Genomic DNA, 15,547 nt, shown 5'->3' on the forward strand with positions numbered 1-15,547 from the left:
AAATTCAAAGGCGAGCGGTCCAACGCTGATTTGAAAAGAGAAAAACCCCTCCTATCCGCCCTCCTATCCGTTTTGGCCCAAGTGCAGTGGTCACACTAATTAGATAATAAACTACGCTGCGATATCATAGCCTAGGGCCTTAGCTGCATTGCTGGCAGTGCGCCACTAAAAGCCGGCGATCTGGCCCTCGCTGCCTTGGAGCAAACGAATACGGCCAATGCTACAGGTCTGACTCGGAATGCGTTCGATTGAGGATCAACCAAGTCTAGGACAGCAGTGCATATCCTTATGGGCTGCAAGTTGCCCGTTTCTGACAGCTACCACCTTTGGCCCTTTATTCTTGGGTTCTACCGCCCATTGCTCCAAACCTCCGAAAGATAGGGCGTGCATGAACGCCGTATGCATACGGAGTACAGAAAAAAATTGGACGATCAAAAGACCCTAGCACCTGCATTCAGACCCGAAAATTATTTTACACCAGGAGGAATTATGGTTGCCGACGTGCCTGTTGCCGTTTGCTGTACCCGAGTCCCAAGAGGGCGACGCTCGCAGGTGCTGACAGCATGCTGGTGCTGCATCAAGTGGGTCAGGGAGCGACGAGGCTGCAGTAAACGACACTCCAAACTCCAGAGTACTATCGTTCAAAGCTTCGTGACCCATGCACTACGGCTTTTGCCAATGAAATGGGAATTGTAGTTAGGCTGCTTTGATAGGACTGCAATTCTAGCTCGCTGCACTGCCAGCTCTTTTAGACCGAGTGCAGTTGTCAATCCGTCCGAAAAGATGCGATTCATAACAATCTTTGCTACCAGTCATTTAAAATATTTTCTGCAAGCCTTCAAAAGATACATCTAACGCACCCAGAACCCCGAGGGTTGCTGAAAATTTCACGGCCAAACAAACCATAGCACAAAAGACAAGGACCAAAACTGTCTTCAGGAATTATTTCTTAAATAAAAAAAAAACCATAAAAAGGACATCAAATGAGCACTCAAAAATCGGGCAGAAAGCTTGTTGACACTATCCAAAACTAAGATCGACCATGCATCAAGTCTGGCCCATGGTACACGTCCTGCATAGTTTCCTCCATTTCGACCCATGGTTTCCACAACGGGGCTCTCCTGCCGCTGTCAGACCAGGCCAGACCATGTAACGGTGTGCGTTTAAATAAAATTAAATGTTTTTTTTTTTTTTTGGTTCTGTCATCATCTTAATTCCTTGGTCTTTTGACTAGTGTCCAAGACCCTTTTTCCGTTTTTCTCGGAAAGTTTGGATCAAATCCGGGGAAAGCTAGCAACTTTGTTTATGTTTTGTGTTTGGTAGCCGAAGTTGATTGATCAGCCCAACTCACAAGATTCGAATAATTTTGTTTCACAATTATACAATTCTCCATTCTTGATATAGGTTAATTGGTTATTACTGACCATTTTTGTAATATGCCTACACGTAAATACAAAGAAACGCGTTAGAAACGACACGTCAAGTAGTACTAAAACAACAACAATTTTAAAAATATTCTTGAACCTGCATCCAAGCCATATCGATATGAGCGAAATTTTTCCTGGGCTAAATCTATCTGAAAAACATAATATACCGGCTACCCATAACGATCAGACCAAGGCGCATATCCACAGGAAACGTCCGCGGTCGATCAATGATAATAATAATCAAATAATACACAACTCGGTCAACATCATACCGAGTTCACAAACAAAACATCAAGACCACACCAGTATCAATGTTCGAACAATTAAAAGGAGAAAAAGAAAAATACCATGGTCAGATATTAAACACATTAAGCACAGAAGAAGAAAAGGAATAAAACATCGACAATCAAACAAACCAACGATAGCAAATGCAATTTGCTAATCCCCAGAATTTTTCCTCGGAGATTAAATAAAATCTGCCCATCAATAGACTCCGTCCCTAGCGCATTGCAGGCAAAACAATTTCTGAATGCCAAATTAAGCCATCACGATATAGAAATATGTGGTATGTGTTAGAATATGTAGCTCATCACGGATCATAAACTGTTTTGTCTTCTTCTCTCTCGACAGGGTATTGTAATCGGTGACCAGACAGCTTTTAACAGGTGACTACCTGGCCACTTATAACTGAACTTCGTCGTCAATCTCGCCTTCGGCGTCGATGTCACTGCCATTGCCGTTAATTGTAGGAGAGGCGGGCTTTCCCTTGGTACTTCTCTCTCTTTCATCGACGATTGCCCTTCGCGTGCGACGAGGTGTTGAGTTACCAGTGCTAAGAGCTTCATTGTCGCCAGTCTCCTCTTGAGCAGTACCAGTATCGGATATGTCAAACCCATTCACTTGCTGATCCGGATCTGCTGATGTTGAAAAGATATCCATCGCCGTGGCGGAGTCAGCTGTGACTTCCAAACCACCTCGAGGTCCATCTCCACCATCATCATCATCATCCTCAATAGCCTGTGAGTCCTCAAAACTGCCACTGCGAAAAGGGCTTTCGACACTAAGGCCCAGCTCGGCGCCTAGTCCACTCCTAGCCCGCCGAGATGCTGATCCGCCCGTAGATGCGGGTGTCCCTACACCGTACAAAGAGGTTGACGTGCGTCGAGGTGTAGATCGCGCAGTTCGAGATCCCGAATTGTATGAGAGACGGCTGTGATTGGTTTTACTACCCCAAGGCCGACCTGGCCGTCTTTTGAAAACCGGTCCCTGAACAGGAGGATGAATCTGAAATCGACTAGGTGGAATACGGGCTGCTGGGTTGGGTGGTTCGGTTGTAGCATCGTGATCTCCGTTGACCTTGTTAGAAGAGCTTGCAAGAGACAGTGCTGTTGTTGAAGGAGGGCCTGCCGCCGCGTATGGAAGCCCTTCAGAAATAGGATTTGTGATTCCATTTATCTTGGGAGAACGGCCGCCCACAGCCGGAGCTTCTTCCTCTTCGTCCTCCTCTTCCTCTTCAGCATCATCCCGCTGAGCAACCGTGTGCAATTGAGCACGATCATAGTGAGATTGGTTGTTGCGGCCCATCACATAGGGGGTCCATAAGAGAGAAACTGGGTTCAGCTTCACATAACCTTTGCTTTCCCAGTTTTGAATGCATTCTTCAAAGTATTGGTAGTTCAATCGCAGTGCATATGTTTTGGTAACTGGGTCTCGGACGAGGGCGCGAAGTGCTTCTAGACCAGATATTATGTCATCTGCAGTCATGCCTGTTCGGTCGGAGAGCTCAGCGATACTGATAGGCGTTTTCTGATCGCGTAACTGGTAACTCAAGACGAGTCTCCAATAGTTGCGGTAAGACACCAAGCCCATATCCGACAGTGGCTTTTCCGGAGACCCCGTCTTCTTCTCGACTCGCGTCAGGAGATAGGAAAAATCAATCAAGAGGTTTCCGTATCCCTTTCGCTGGTGAATAGGAAGCGTAGTGATACACGAAACGTTATTCGACGAACTAGGGCGTTTTTCCTTGCTAAAATAACCCACAAAATGGCAGCCCACATCATCGAATTCTGTCAGAACGTAAAAGAGAAATGGCTCGACATCATAATAAAGAGTCTTGGATCCCAAAAACAACTTTGCAAGAAGGCAGAGGTTTTGACAGTAGACAGGGTTCTTCCGCCCATCGACCTCAAAAATTGATATTGAGCCATCCCGATATATCTCATCTCCAGGTGGGTGTTTGGCTGGGCATTTCAACTTGTGTCGCCACGCAACAAAGTCGGAATTCATGTACTTGAGACAAAACTCGCAGATATAGAGTACTTTGTTGCGGCTGTACTCCTCAGGGTACGGGGCGGCGTACCATGTCTCAATCTCGTAACCACCGAAATTGATCCATTTAATTTTGCTTGGTGGGCCAGACACTTTCTGGGATGCACGATGGTTCACTTCTCCAACAGGGTCGGATTCCCTGATCTTCTTTTGCCAGTCTTCTTCTGCTTTCCTTCGCGCGGACTCGAACTTCTCCCGATCAAGTTGAGTTGGAAGGGTTCGGCTGGTGTCCGCATCAGCTTCTGATAATATACCACCGTAGGGTTTTGATTTGGAATCATCAGCGTCACGGTCGTGGAAAGTATAAAAAGGTGAAGTATAGGTAGGTATGATCGGGGCAAAATGAGCAAGAGGTTCTTCCTCCACAGGCGCTGGTTTTGGCGGCTTGCGCCGCCTTGCCTTCGAAGGACGCGGGCGAGAATTAAGAATTTTGGCCAATTTGACAAAGTCCAAGTGAAAGGCAACAACACACTTGTTATCGTCCTTTTCAATAATGCGGCATAGCTCTTTATCCGGTCTGCGTCCCCTACGGGGTCGATTTCTTAACAAACCATCAGCATCGATAGAGCCGTCTGCGCTATCGCCAGCTCCTTGCGACGGTGTGCGCCGTAATCGCTTTCTTAAGAGAGGCAGGTCTTGGGCTTCGGCAGATGAGTTTTTCCTCTTGCGTAATGACCGTGATCCATCCATCGGGTCATCATCAACGATCAAGTTATTGAAAATCGAGTGAGATTCAGGTCCTTCGCTGCCAGCCGAAGCTGCCAGTAGATCGCGTGAGACATTCTGAGCTGCAGCTCGACGCCGCGCTGCTGCTTGTTGTCCTGGGTCGGGTTCAAGCTTGTTTTGCACACAAGTCACACATCGCCAGTTTTCCGCTTCTATTCCACTTGTGAGAAGATATCCCAACTGGGTGGGTATTCTGGACGTACCTTCGGTGTCACTGAAAGCATTCTGCTCGCGGGCACACTGTCTATGGGCTAAAAACAACAATGGTGAGCAAAATACAACCAGACAAAGCGGGTATTGAGATAACTTACAGTGATCACCACAGACTGCGCAGGTGAGGTATTCTTCAAAGTCTTCTGACGGGTCATTGTCTTCGTCTTGGCCACAAAATCTTGATCGCGGTCAGTATGAATATGCAAATGGGATCAAGAAAATCGCATACATGCAGTTCCCCCGAGGCCCTTTATCCCCTTCTACGTCATCTCTCTCGTTGCTTTCAACGTCCCAGTCTTCCGCCTCGACATCCGACTCATCACTACTTGAATGTCTATCGGAACCGTTCTCGAAGGGCACATCCAGGTCAGGTTCGTTTCCATCGGAATTCGAGGCGGCTCCTGACCGCTTTTGGTGCCGACGAAGCCTTGGTGCTTTGACAACTCCCTCATCTTCACTAGCGGCCGACACCTCGTCCTCGTTCTCCCCGCCCGACTCTTCGTAGCTTTTGTTATCTTCTAGCAGTGGTTCAGATGGGGAATCGGCATCTTCGGCCTCGTCATCAGCATCGGCTTTTTGAACAGCATCTTGTAACTGTTGGTCCATCTGATACAGGTCTGTGTCTTCTTCCCCCTCAGCGTCTTGATCACTGTCAACCAAAGGTGGTTGCGCATCCAGCGTCAGCTCATCGTGAGTGGCCGGCATAGTTGCCGCCATGCCGGAAGTTGTCACAGTCGCCAGGTTCGGTTGTATTGTAGCGCCAAGTTATTGTCTAGACAGGCTCGGGTAGGGAGGTCGTGGGGTGTTCGGATGTTGACGTTGTCAGGTCAGTATGAAGGAGCAGCGAGACATCGGGGTATGGGAAGCCAGTGTCAGAAAGCACGTAGCCGAGATCCGTCTCGAGTTCTCAATGAAACCAATATCCGAATTATGTGGACAGTGAAACAGAACCGATTCACAAAGCCTGTGGCGTTCCTATTTGTAGCGCAAGTCCAGGATAGCAATTCCAATGCGCCTCGATCAAATCGGAGGGTTCCAACTCAGATCCATGCAGTTCGACAGCAATAACACGTCTCTGAACGCGTAAATTTGAAAGAAAACCAATGCAAAACGCTCTTTGCGCGCTTTTCCAACGCAGACAAGCCCCGAATCGCTTCTCTGGCGGTTAACAATGCTGGATGGGCTGCTGACTGATCATGCCAAGAAATTCGAATCCGCCAAGCCGCTATGCCGTTTACGGTCACGGCTCTTATTCCCTCTGCCGCTCGAGGAGAACGTCCGACCAGCTTTCTTGAAGCAAACTCGCCAATTCCCCCGCCATATTCGACTGTGTCCCGTTTAACCGCTTGAATAAGCTCGTATATAGTCCGATTGCCAACATGGGTGTGCCATTTGAGGCGTTCCTTCCATATGGAATCATCGTTGGCGTACGCCGTGCCTCCTTCCGAACAGTCGCGATGCGACCCAGCTGACAGAATGACCTAGATGTACATCGTGACCGGTGTCGGCCTGACTGCTACAAAATACTACAGCAACGAGCACAAGAAAGCCAGGTGGAACAGAGATGTTTGGGACAAAGTAGGTTCACCCCAATGTTGAGTCAGAGTCCAGTAATGTTGAGCTAACAATGTCTTTAGCAAAGTACGTTTCCGCGAACGCTTGTCTCCTTGTTATTTTTCGACCCTCACAACTGACGGAATATGATAGTGATGGACAGAGATTTACGGCTCACCGGAAGCTGGAGAGGCCAGTCCACGAATGCAGAGGCCCCAGCTGGCTTCGAGTATAGCAACCCATGGAAGGTAGGTGCACACGTGCGAGCTATATATAGTCCAGTACTGACTGGGTTTATAGCTTGAGAAGAGAACTCACTAGAGAAATCATCGGCCGGTTTGCATGGTTCATTGTGTTCGCGATATGACATTCGTTATCATCCCATCATAACTAGGGGGTTTTCAAAGCTTTTTTTGTACAGTATTGCCGAGCAAATCACTAGTTGTCAACAAATTTCCTCTTTTCACCTTTACATTTCTACACTTAAAATGGATACAAATCCTTCGAATTTCACCGCCAGCTGGTATACGGACCTTGTCGATGTAGTTGTCTTCTCTACTTTTCGCCCGATGGCCTTGATTCCACCAAGGGTTACGCTTGACTTGGAAACGTATATTTCGCAACAAATTTTCAATTCCTACGTATATCGAAGAGTTTCTATCAATTCCGGTTGATTTGGTCTAGCCCTGAGTCTTCCCACAGAACTCTACTGTGTCTAGTCTCATACGACAGTCAAGCCACTTTTTAAAACGAATAAGAGCTAATAAAAGAGACTTTCCCACTTATATCTCTTATATCTGCTCTCAAAAGTTTAGACCTTAACATCATTATTAACCTTAACCCATGTCTCGAGATACACAATTAAATATCACACAAATTTTGCCCCGCATTTGCGAACAGCGACATCTAGATAAAGCCTCAATTGCTCACGGCCTTGCAGATTATTTCAACTAGTTCTTGTTTTATGAACAGAAATCACATGGGCTCCTGCAGTACAGGAGATCCACAGCTTAAGTTGATCAACGAGGGGAAACCCGGTCCGAATGGTTCGCATCTCCAATCACAATTACCGGGCTAATTCCCGGAGTATCTCCGGCGGTTAATCACCATGCAATTCGTAACGACGGTGTTCTTGCCGTCGTTCCTATATAATCATTGCTCTTGATTCATAATTATTGTGTTTTTATCCATATCTCGTCAAATGGTTGCCTTGACAGCATTCCTGGCAAAGCATTGTACTCGCTCGACTCCTCTCTATAGCAAAATATCGCCCGTATCCATTAGTGGCATACCGCGCAACCAAAGCATCAGTCGAGTTACAGGGCACTATTTTCCTCTACGAACCATGTCTTCTGCAAAGACCCTGGAGGAGAAGATCAAGGCATTGGAAGAACTATCGGCATGTGATGTATGTCTTGTTCATTCGCGCGTTCGGTGGCTATACTGATCGATTTCTATCAGATTTCAGATGCTCTGTTGAAGTTACAGAAGCTACCACCAGGAGCGCAGCCAAGAGCCGGTCAACTAGCTGACCTCAGTGCGTGCAATGTACATGTCTGCTTCATACGTATCGAGTGAAACTAATTGCGATCCTAGGCCCCATTTCTCCATACATTGGCCGTCGAGCAGACAAGCCCAAAATCATTGCTCCAGCAGTGACCTTTCAATTTATCCCTAAAGGCGACCCTGCCCCGGCTGTTGAAGATCCTGAAGTCAATGGCTTTCCTTCTGGGAAACACTGGGTTGACTGGACTCAGCCAGGGACTATAACTGTGATCAACCAGCCACCCGGCCAGTACTGTGCCGTCCTCGGGGGGATTATGGCCGCGAGGATGTCCTATCTGGGCGTCAAGGGTGTCGTTGCTAATGGAAGAGTGAGAGATCTGGCAGAGCTTAGCAATTCTGGGCTACACGTAAGCATATCGGTAATCATTGCCGTCTTTATTGGTATCGCTGACGAGAATTGATGTCAGGTATGGTCGAAAGCTACAACAACTGTAGGCACTGGGGCCGAGGCAAAAGCGGGCCTACGAAATGTTCCCATTGACTTCAATGGCGTCACAGTTAATACCGTGAGTTTTCCTTCAAGAGAATTTGAATATCATTTTAACCTCCGGCAGGGCGATATCGTCTTCTGTGACCCGCTTGAAGGGGTTGTTGTTATCCCTAAAGAGCTTCTCGACGATGTTTTGGAACTTTGTCCCAAGCTTATAGACCAAGATGACAAGGTCAAGGCTGAGGTTGAGAATGGCTTGTCGGTTTTCGAGGCTATGCAGAAACACCGTAACATATAGGCAAGTGGTCGGCATCTCTGTTCGATACCAGGGACCTATGAAGATCTAGGTTGGATATCCACCGTGAATCTCATAAGAAATTGCACAAAACTGCTAGTTAGATGTATATACTCAGTTGTAGTTTTGAGAACAATTAATATATATGCGCATAGATCACGTGACGAAATCGACGATCACGGGACGGCAACCTGTTCAGTATTCACTACCACCACCACCACCACCATCTTCAACAGCTCGAGGGAGCAGCTACTCTTTTTGGCTACCAAAGGCTACTGAGACGGCTTTTACTCACAAAGGCCAGCTCCTGCTGTTGTTTTATATACGTCGCTCTTTTTTTTTCTTACTTTATATTGTTTTCGCGAAGCTTCGCATTCATCGACTGTTGATCCTTCTCACCTAGACACCGTTGTCGGTGCAGTCTCTCCTTCATCATGGCTCCGCAAGACACCTTCTTCCGATCGGCTGATATGAGCTTGACCCAGCTCTATATCGCGAATGAAATAGGCCGAGAGGTTGTGAGCGCTTTGGGCGAAGTTGGCGAAGTCCAATTCCGAGACGTGTGTTCTTACCCCATCTCCGAACCAGCACCTCACTCTGACATGCGACCATAGTTAAACCCCGACACGAATGCATTTCAGCGAACGTTCACCAAGGAAATCCGCCGTCTTGATAATGTCGAAAGGCAGCTACGTAAGTAGCATTCCACGCGCCTGGAAACTACGGGGAACTAACCTGCCTCTTTACAGGCTACTTCTCGACGCAAATGGAGAAGGCGGATATTTCGATGCGTCCATCGTCCGAATTCGCCAATGTGTTGGCAGCGCCTTCTGCAGCCGAAATCGATGAGTTGGCGGAACGCAGCGAAAGCCTGGAACAACGAGTGGTATCGCTTAATGACAGCTATGAGACTCTGAAGAAAAGAGAGGTTGAGCTCACGGAGTGGCGCTGGGTTCTAAGGGAGACCGGGAGTTTTTTCGATCGCGTATGTCGCAGGCCTTGTTTTGTTTTCCGAACATTACTCATTCTAACTCACCGTCATATTAGGCACACGGTCATACCGAAGAAATCCGGACATCTCTCGACGGCGACGGGGATGCCGATGGTGATGAAGCCCCGTTGTTGCAAGACGTCGAACACCGTGGCCAGAACGGTGATACCCAAGGTCAATCTTTCTCCGTTATGAATATTGGTTTTGTCGCCGGTGTCATTCCTAGGGAGCGTATTGGCTCTTTCGAGCGTATTTTGTGGCGTACATTGCGAGGAAATCTGTACATGAATCAGTCCGAAATCCCCGAACCGATCATCGACCCGACAACAAACGAAGCAGTGCACAAGAATGTTTTCGTTATTTTCGCCCACGGCAAAGAGATTATTGCAAAGATTCGAAAGATTTCCGAGTCCCTAGGCGCCAATCTTTACGGTGTCGACGAGAATAGCGAGCTACGAAGAGACCAAATCCACGAAGTCAACACTCGTCTAGGCGACGTTGAAAGCGTTTTGAGGAACACGAAGAACACCCTGGATGCTGAATTGACCCAAATAGCCCGCTCGCTTGCAGCGTGGATGATCATTATCAAGAAGGAAAAGGCCGTATATCACACGCTCAACCAGTTTTCTTATGATCAAGCCAGAAAGACTTTGATTGCCGAAGCGTGGTGTCCGACTAATTCGCTTTCTCTGATCAAGACGACGCTGCAAGATGTCAATGATCGTGCTGGACTGTCGGTTCCTACTATTGTTAACCAGATCAAGACAAACAAAACACCACCCAGTTATATCAAAACGAACAAATTTACCGAGGCTTTCCAAACAATCATTAACGCTTACGGTATTACCAAGTACACCGAAGTCAACCCCGGTCTTCCTACCGTCATCACCTTTCCGTTTCTCTTCGCTGTCATGTTTGGTGACATGGGTCACGGTTTTCTCATGACATTGACTGCCCTTACAATGATTGTATTTGAAAAGGCGCTCCTACGAACGAAACTGGATGAACTTTCTTACATGGCATTTTATGGTCGATACATCATGTTGATGATGGGTCTATTCTCGATGTACACTGGTCTGATCTACAACGATATCTTCTCGCTATCGCTCGATATCTTCCCCAGTCAGTGGGAATGGCCTCAAAATATTCAAGAAGGACAGGCTGTGGTAGCGACACTAAAGGATGGCTATCGTTATCCATTTGGCCTGGATTGGAACTGGCACGAGGCTGAAAATGCACTTCTTTTCACCAACAGCTTCAAGATGAAGCTGAGTATTCTATTGGGATGGTCCCACGTAAGTTATTTTTACTTTCTTATTCATGAATCCTTGGTGAAATGACTAACACATCGTGATGCAGATGACCTATTCTCTCTGCCTGCAATATATCAATGGACGCCACTTCAAATCTAAGGTTGATATCTTGGGAAATTTCATTCCCGGCATGATCTTCTTTCAGTCCATTTTCGGTTATCTGGTTCTCACAATCGTCTACAAGTGGTCCATAGACTGGAGTGCTCGTGACCAGGCCCCGCCAGGACTACTCAACATGTTAATCTTCATGTTTCTCAGCCCTGGAAATGTCAAAGACGAAGACGTCCTCTACCCTGGACAAGCCACTGTCCAAATGGTTCTGTTGCTTTTCGCCTTGGTCCAAGTACCTATCATGCTATTCCTCAAGCCATATTGGCTTCGTGCAGAACACAACAAGGCTAGAGGTCTCGGATACCGCGGACTCGGGGAGCAGTCTCGTGTGAGTGCATTGGATGAGGATGGAGACCTCGACGGACACCCGTACGAGGGTGGTCGTGATAGTCTGGCGAGCGATGGCGAAGGTGTTGCGATGATCGCACAAGATATCGACGAGGGAGAGCACGAGGAGTTTGACTTCTCGGATGCCATGATCCATCAAGTCATTCACACAATTGGTAAGTCTGCAGACCAGCACTTGGTGTTGTACTTGTACTAACAAATCTTGCTTTTAGAATTCTGCCTCAACTGTATCTCCCACACTGCTTCTTACCTGCGTCTCTGGGCTTTGTCCCTTGCTCACCAACAGCTCTCGATCGTGCTCTGGAAGATGACCCTCGGGGGCTCTTTTTCCGTCGAGGGAGGAACCCTACGTGTAATTATGATTGTCTGTACTTTCTATCTTTGGTTTTTCTGTACCGTGGCCATTCTTTGTGTCATGGAGGGTACCAGTGCCATGCTGCATTCTCTTCGTCTCCACTGGGTGGAGGCGATGAGCAAGCACTTTATCGGTGATGGTATTCCCTTCCAGCCGTTCAGCTTCAAGACTCTGCTTGAAGAGGACCCTGTTGATTAAGTCACTCTCTGCTTGTCTCTTTGTTACAATATAGTTTTGGTGTAGAATAGCTGAATAAATAGTGGTGATTGAGTTCATATTATCATAGAATAGTCAATTTTTGATATAGTACGTACAAATCTTACATGTATTTTCAATGATGTTAGTTACCTAGAGGTACGATTTACCCCTACTGTTAATGTATGTCCACTAGGTATAATAACAATATCATGTATATTCGGGCTCATCAATACTAGTATAAACATCCAAACACACGATAGCTCCTTGCACCCGCTCAATTGCCAATTATATGCACTAGTTATTTCAGTAATTTGTTATTTCCTTTTCTTTAATATTTTTTTTCTGTCTGTTTCTTCGTGGTTTTTCCTATTTCGAATGGTGTTTGTGGTAGATATCAATGGCCTTTTGCACCTCGTCTTTGGAGCCAAGGAAAACACCGCTGCGGTCGTGGATATGCTCGGGGACAACAGACAAGAGACGCTCGGCGTGGGAGTTGACGGCAAGACCGCCAGCATTCTCGAAAATCATGGCCATTGGAGCGCATTCGTACAAAATACGGAGCTTACCCTTGGGACTCTTCTTGTCGGCCGGGTAGGCGAAGATGCCGCCGTAGAGGAGGGTACGGTAGGCGTCAGCCACCATGCTACCAATGTATCGAGCGCTGTATGGCTTGCCACCCTCGCCAGGGAATTTGAGGGAGTTGAAGTAGTCGTTGACCCATTCATCCCAGTACATGCTGTTGCCCTCGTTGACCGAGTAGATGGAGCGCTTGGTCGGCATTTGCATCTTCGGGTGAGTCAGGATGAACTCACCGAGCGAGTTCTCCATGGTGAACCCATTTACAGAGCCTCCACGCATCGTGATGACCAGCTGGGCAGAGGCGCCGTACATGGTGAAACCCGAGGCAACAAGTTCCGTGCCCGAGCGCAAGATGTCCTTGGCCGAAACGGTCTTGTTGGCTCCGAGCACTTGGTCAGGCAGGCGGAAGATGCCGAAAATCGTGCCGACAGAGACACCGGCGTCCAGGTTGGACGAGCCGTCAATGGGATCGCAGACCACGGCGTATCGTGCGTCAGGGTGCTCGTCAAAGATGATGGCTTCCTCTTCCTCTTCGGACACCAGGAGGCGGACCTTGCCGGAGCCTCTCATGGCGGAAATGAAGATGTCGTTTCCAATCACGTCTAGTTTCTTCTGATCATCGCCGGTGGTGTTGGACGACCCGGCGAGACCTGTGAGGTTGATCAGGGTGGCACGGCGGATGTAGTATGCAATGGACTTGAAGGAAAATTGCAATGCATGGCACAACAATCTGCGGGGGAGGGAAAAAAAACGTTAATTATCACTGCATGTAGAGGTATTCTATTGGGAAGGAACATACGTGAAATCACCAGAGGCCTCTGGATAGTTGGTTTGCTCTTCCGTCAAGAATCTCGTGAGCGTAACAATGTCGGTGTTGATCTTCTCCTGGCCAACGGCTGAGGGGGCGTTGGTGGCCATTATGATTATGCGCGTGACAATTTCCGACACAGTATCGAGGATAGCAGGAATGCAATGAGCCAAAAAGCGATGAAGTGCTTGATGGCTTTAATATAAATGGCCGGATTACCTCGGTTCAGCGGAGAGAAAAGGGTGAAAGATACCGGGAGTTGGAGAATGCGGAGTACCAGCGACCTGATGTATTATATAGTTTGGGAAGCTAGGGAGGAGTCAGGTGCCAGAGTAGAATTTTCTAAGTGGATAAACAAAAGCAAAAAACAATTGAAAAAGGCGATGCGGCTTTTATAAGGAGCGGACACTGAACAGGTTCAGGAGTGGAGATGACAAACGTCAGTCCGACATCGACTTCTCCAGGCCATCTTCGCAGGTTCCTTTGATTTCGTCACTCGCTCCCAGGGCACGCCGCTTCCCCGCGCTAGGCCCGATCAGGCAGCCACCTGGCGCAGCTCCGGCTCATCTTCGCGGCCGGGCCACTGTCCGATCCTCTCCGGCAGGCAAGTTGTCCGTCTTGTGGTTGTTATTTTCATGGCAAGTGACACACTCCACGTTGCACGGGGGCAGTAATAATGCCGATACTTTCACTATCGGAATTATTATGATTGTTGACTTACCGCTGTTCTCCATTTTTCCGCTGGATATCCGATATAGTCATCCTCGGTCAAGCGCTACCGCGAGCTTCCCCGCTAAGCAGCTCTCGCGGAGCTATTTGCGTCTAGAACACGTTGCTTAGGCATTAATGTTTATAGATTATTGCTTAGGTGTGCTCCGTAGACGATCATCATCGTCAAATACGTGCCTGTCCAAAATTATTCCAGAAAAAAGATCTTGTCATCTAGACTGTTTGGTTTAGGTCACGTGACCGGAATAGAAGGAAAAGTGCAAACCATGTAAACACTACACGTGACATGGGACTAAGCGCTTCGGGTCAAGCGCCCCGCTAGCGATGCTCCTGCTTTAAAAAAAAAAACAGCAGCAGCAGAGTTTTTGCTTCACGTCAACAACCACTTGCAATCGATTTTCTTCTTGCACATGGAATAGCCAGGACACAATGGCTTTTGTAGCCTTCCACAACTAACTGCACCGCAGCACAATGATTTCCACCGCTTGAGAACCTGGTACGTTTGAGTTTTTTTTCCTTGCTGATCGCCCTTTTCCCTACATGATGATTTGTTACAACCGCAAACTAGAGTCTTTGACCTTTTATGGAATGAAACTCGAATTGACACGTCAGTCTGATCACACAATACAATCATTATCAGCTTCAATGGATTTTCATTTCTGGATCATCCTCGCTAACAACGATGCTGTGCAGATGTCTCGGTTAATGCTCCGTCATTCTGGTTCTCAATGCCACAACACATGTACCGTCAGGTGCTCCACAACTGGTAAGACTTTTTTTTCCTTACTTTTTTTTTTCCCCTTCCCCTCCCCTTGTAAGATGATGATCAATTTTTACAATATACGCTGGAAATTACCGGCCGAGTCCGCAAGGGCTTTGACGATATCTTTAGGCTTAGACTGATCTTACTATCCACTACCTGCAAATTTTTCTCATATATTTTGTGATGTTCTTTGCTAACTGGTATTGAAGCGTGACAGTGTCGAGTTGATTCCCTTCCCTAAATCTGTGAGTACGGAATATTCTTTCTTCCGTTTGGTTCCCTCGATGATGAAGTGGCACTGGGCTCCGACGGCTGTAAAAACAGTCCGGTCTTGATGGATACGCCCTTTTGTGGCAGGCCTAGAAAACCTCGCCCACTGAGATTAGCCTTCTCTCTTGGAATATTGTCATGCTCGTTGCAATAATACGTTCTAACACCATATCGAAGCATACTGTAGACTACGAACATGGATTCACTAACCCTGCAGAATGGTAAGCTACTTTTTTTCTTCTTTTTTTATCAATAGTTGCCTTTATTTCATGATGATTACCTTAGATGACGAGTCTTATGCGAGTTTTCGATGCAGACAACCTTTTTTTTAATACCATTCATGCCTATCTGAAAAATTTACATTCCTTGACATTGGTGCAGAAATTTCATGGATCCTGCTGACCGATGCAAATAGATAAATTTCCAAATCAACATGTCCCACTAGAGATCATTCGTGGTTATAGATTATCATGTACGTTCACCCGCGGTGATTTCTTCTCGCTTCCAATGATGATACGACATATCACAAAGACAAGCATATGT

The 15,547-nt window shown here is 47.2% G+C and overlaps 4 protein-coding genes across 4 annotated transcripts; 2 read left to right on the forward strand and 2 right to left on the reverse strand.

Annotated features, from left to right (window-relative positions):
• Positions 1–2,108: 2,108 nt before the first annotated feature.
• TRUGW13939_02831 (uncharacterized protein) lies at positions 2,109–5,411 on the reverse strand (the record flags this gene model as incomplete). Its single annotated transcript, XM_035486018.1, has 4 exons — positions 2,109–4,633; positions 4,685–4,732; positions 4,793–4,872; positions 4,924–5,411. The coding sequence occupies 4 exons, from the start codon at positions 5,409–5,411 to the stop codon at positions 2,109–2,111; spliced, it is 3,141 nt and encodes a 1,046-aa protein (XP_035341911.1).
• A 662-nt stretch (positions 5,412–6,073) lies between these two features.
• TRUGW13939_02832 (uncharacterized protein) lies at positions 6,074–6,569 on the forward strand (the record flags this gene model as incomplete). The annotated part of the gene is made up of 4 exons (XM_035486019.1): positions 6,074–6,121; positions 6,180–6,276; positions 6,402–6,496; positions 6,549–6,569. The coding sequence occupies 4 exons, from the start codon at positions 6,074–6,076 to the stop codon at positions 6,567–6,569; spliced, it is 261 nt and encodes an 86-aa protein (XP_035341912.1).
• An 880-nt stretch (positions 6,570–7,449) lies between these two features.
• On the forward strand, positions 7,450–11,855 carry TRUGW13939_02833 (uncharacterized protein; the record flags this gene model as incomplete). The annotated part of the gene is made up of 12 exons (XM_035486020.1): positions 7,450–7,656; positions 7,710–7,785; positions 7,845–8,161; positions 8,222–8,320; positions 8,369–8,531; positions 8,695–8,851; positions 8,961–9,099; positions 9,154–9,232; positions 9,289–9,524; positions 9,587–10,825; positions 10,890–11,457; positions 11,515–11,855. 12 exons carry the CDS (start codon positions 7,450–7,452, stop codon positions 11,853–11,855), a joined length of 3,621 nt encoding a protein of 1,206 aa, XP_035341913.1.
• A 366-nt stretch (positions 11,856–12,221) lies between these two features.
• TRUGW13939_02834 (uncharacterized protein) lies at positions 12,222–13,352 on the reverse strand (the record flags this gene model as incomplete). Its single annotated transcript, XM_035486021.1, has 2 exons — positions 12,222–13,164; positions 13,234–13,352. The coding sequence occupies 2 exons, from the start codon at positions 13,350–13,352 to the stop codon at positions 12,222–12,224; spliced, it is 1,062 nt and encodes a 353-aa protein (XP_035341914.1).
• Positions 13,353–15,547: the final 2,195 nt, after the last annotated feature.

This window comes from Talaromyces rugulosus, chromosome II (assembly GCF_013368755.1).
Source record: "Talaromyces rugulosus chromosome II, complete sequence".
Taxonomy (NCBI): Eukaryota; Fungi; Ascomycota; class Eurotiomycetes; order Eurotiales; family Trichocomaceae; genus Talaromyces; species Talaromyces rugulosus.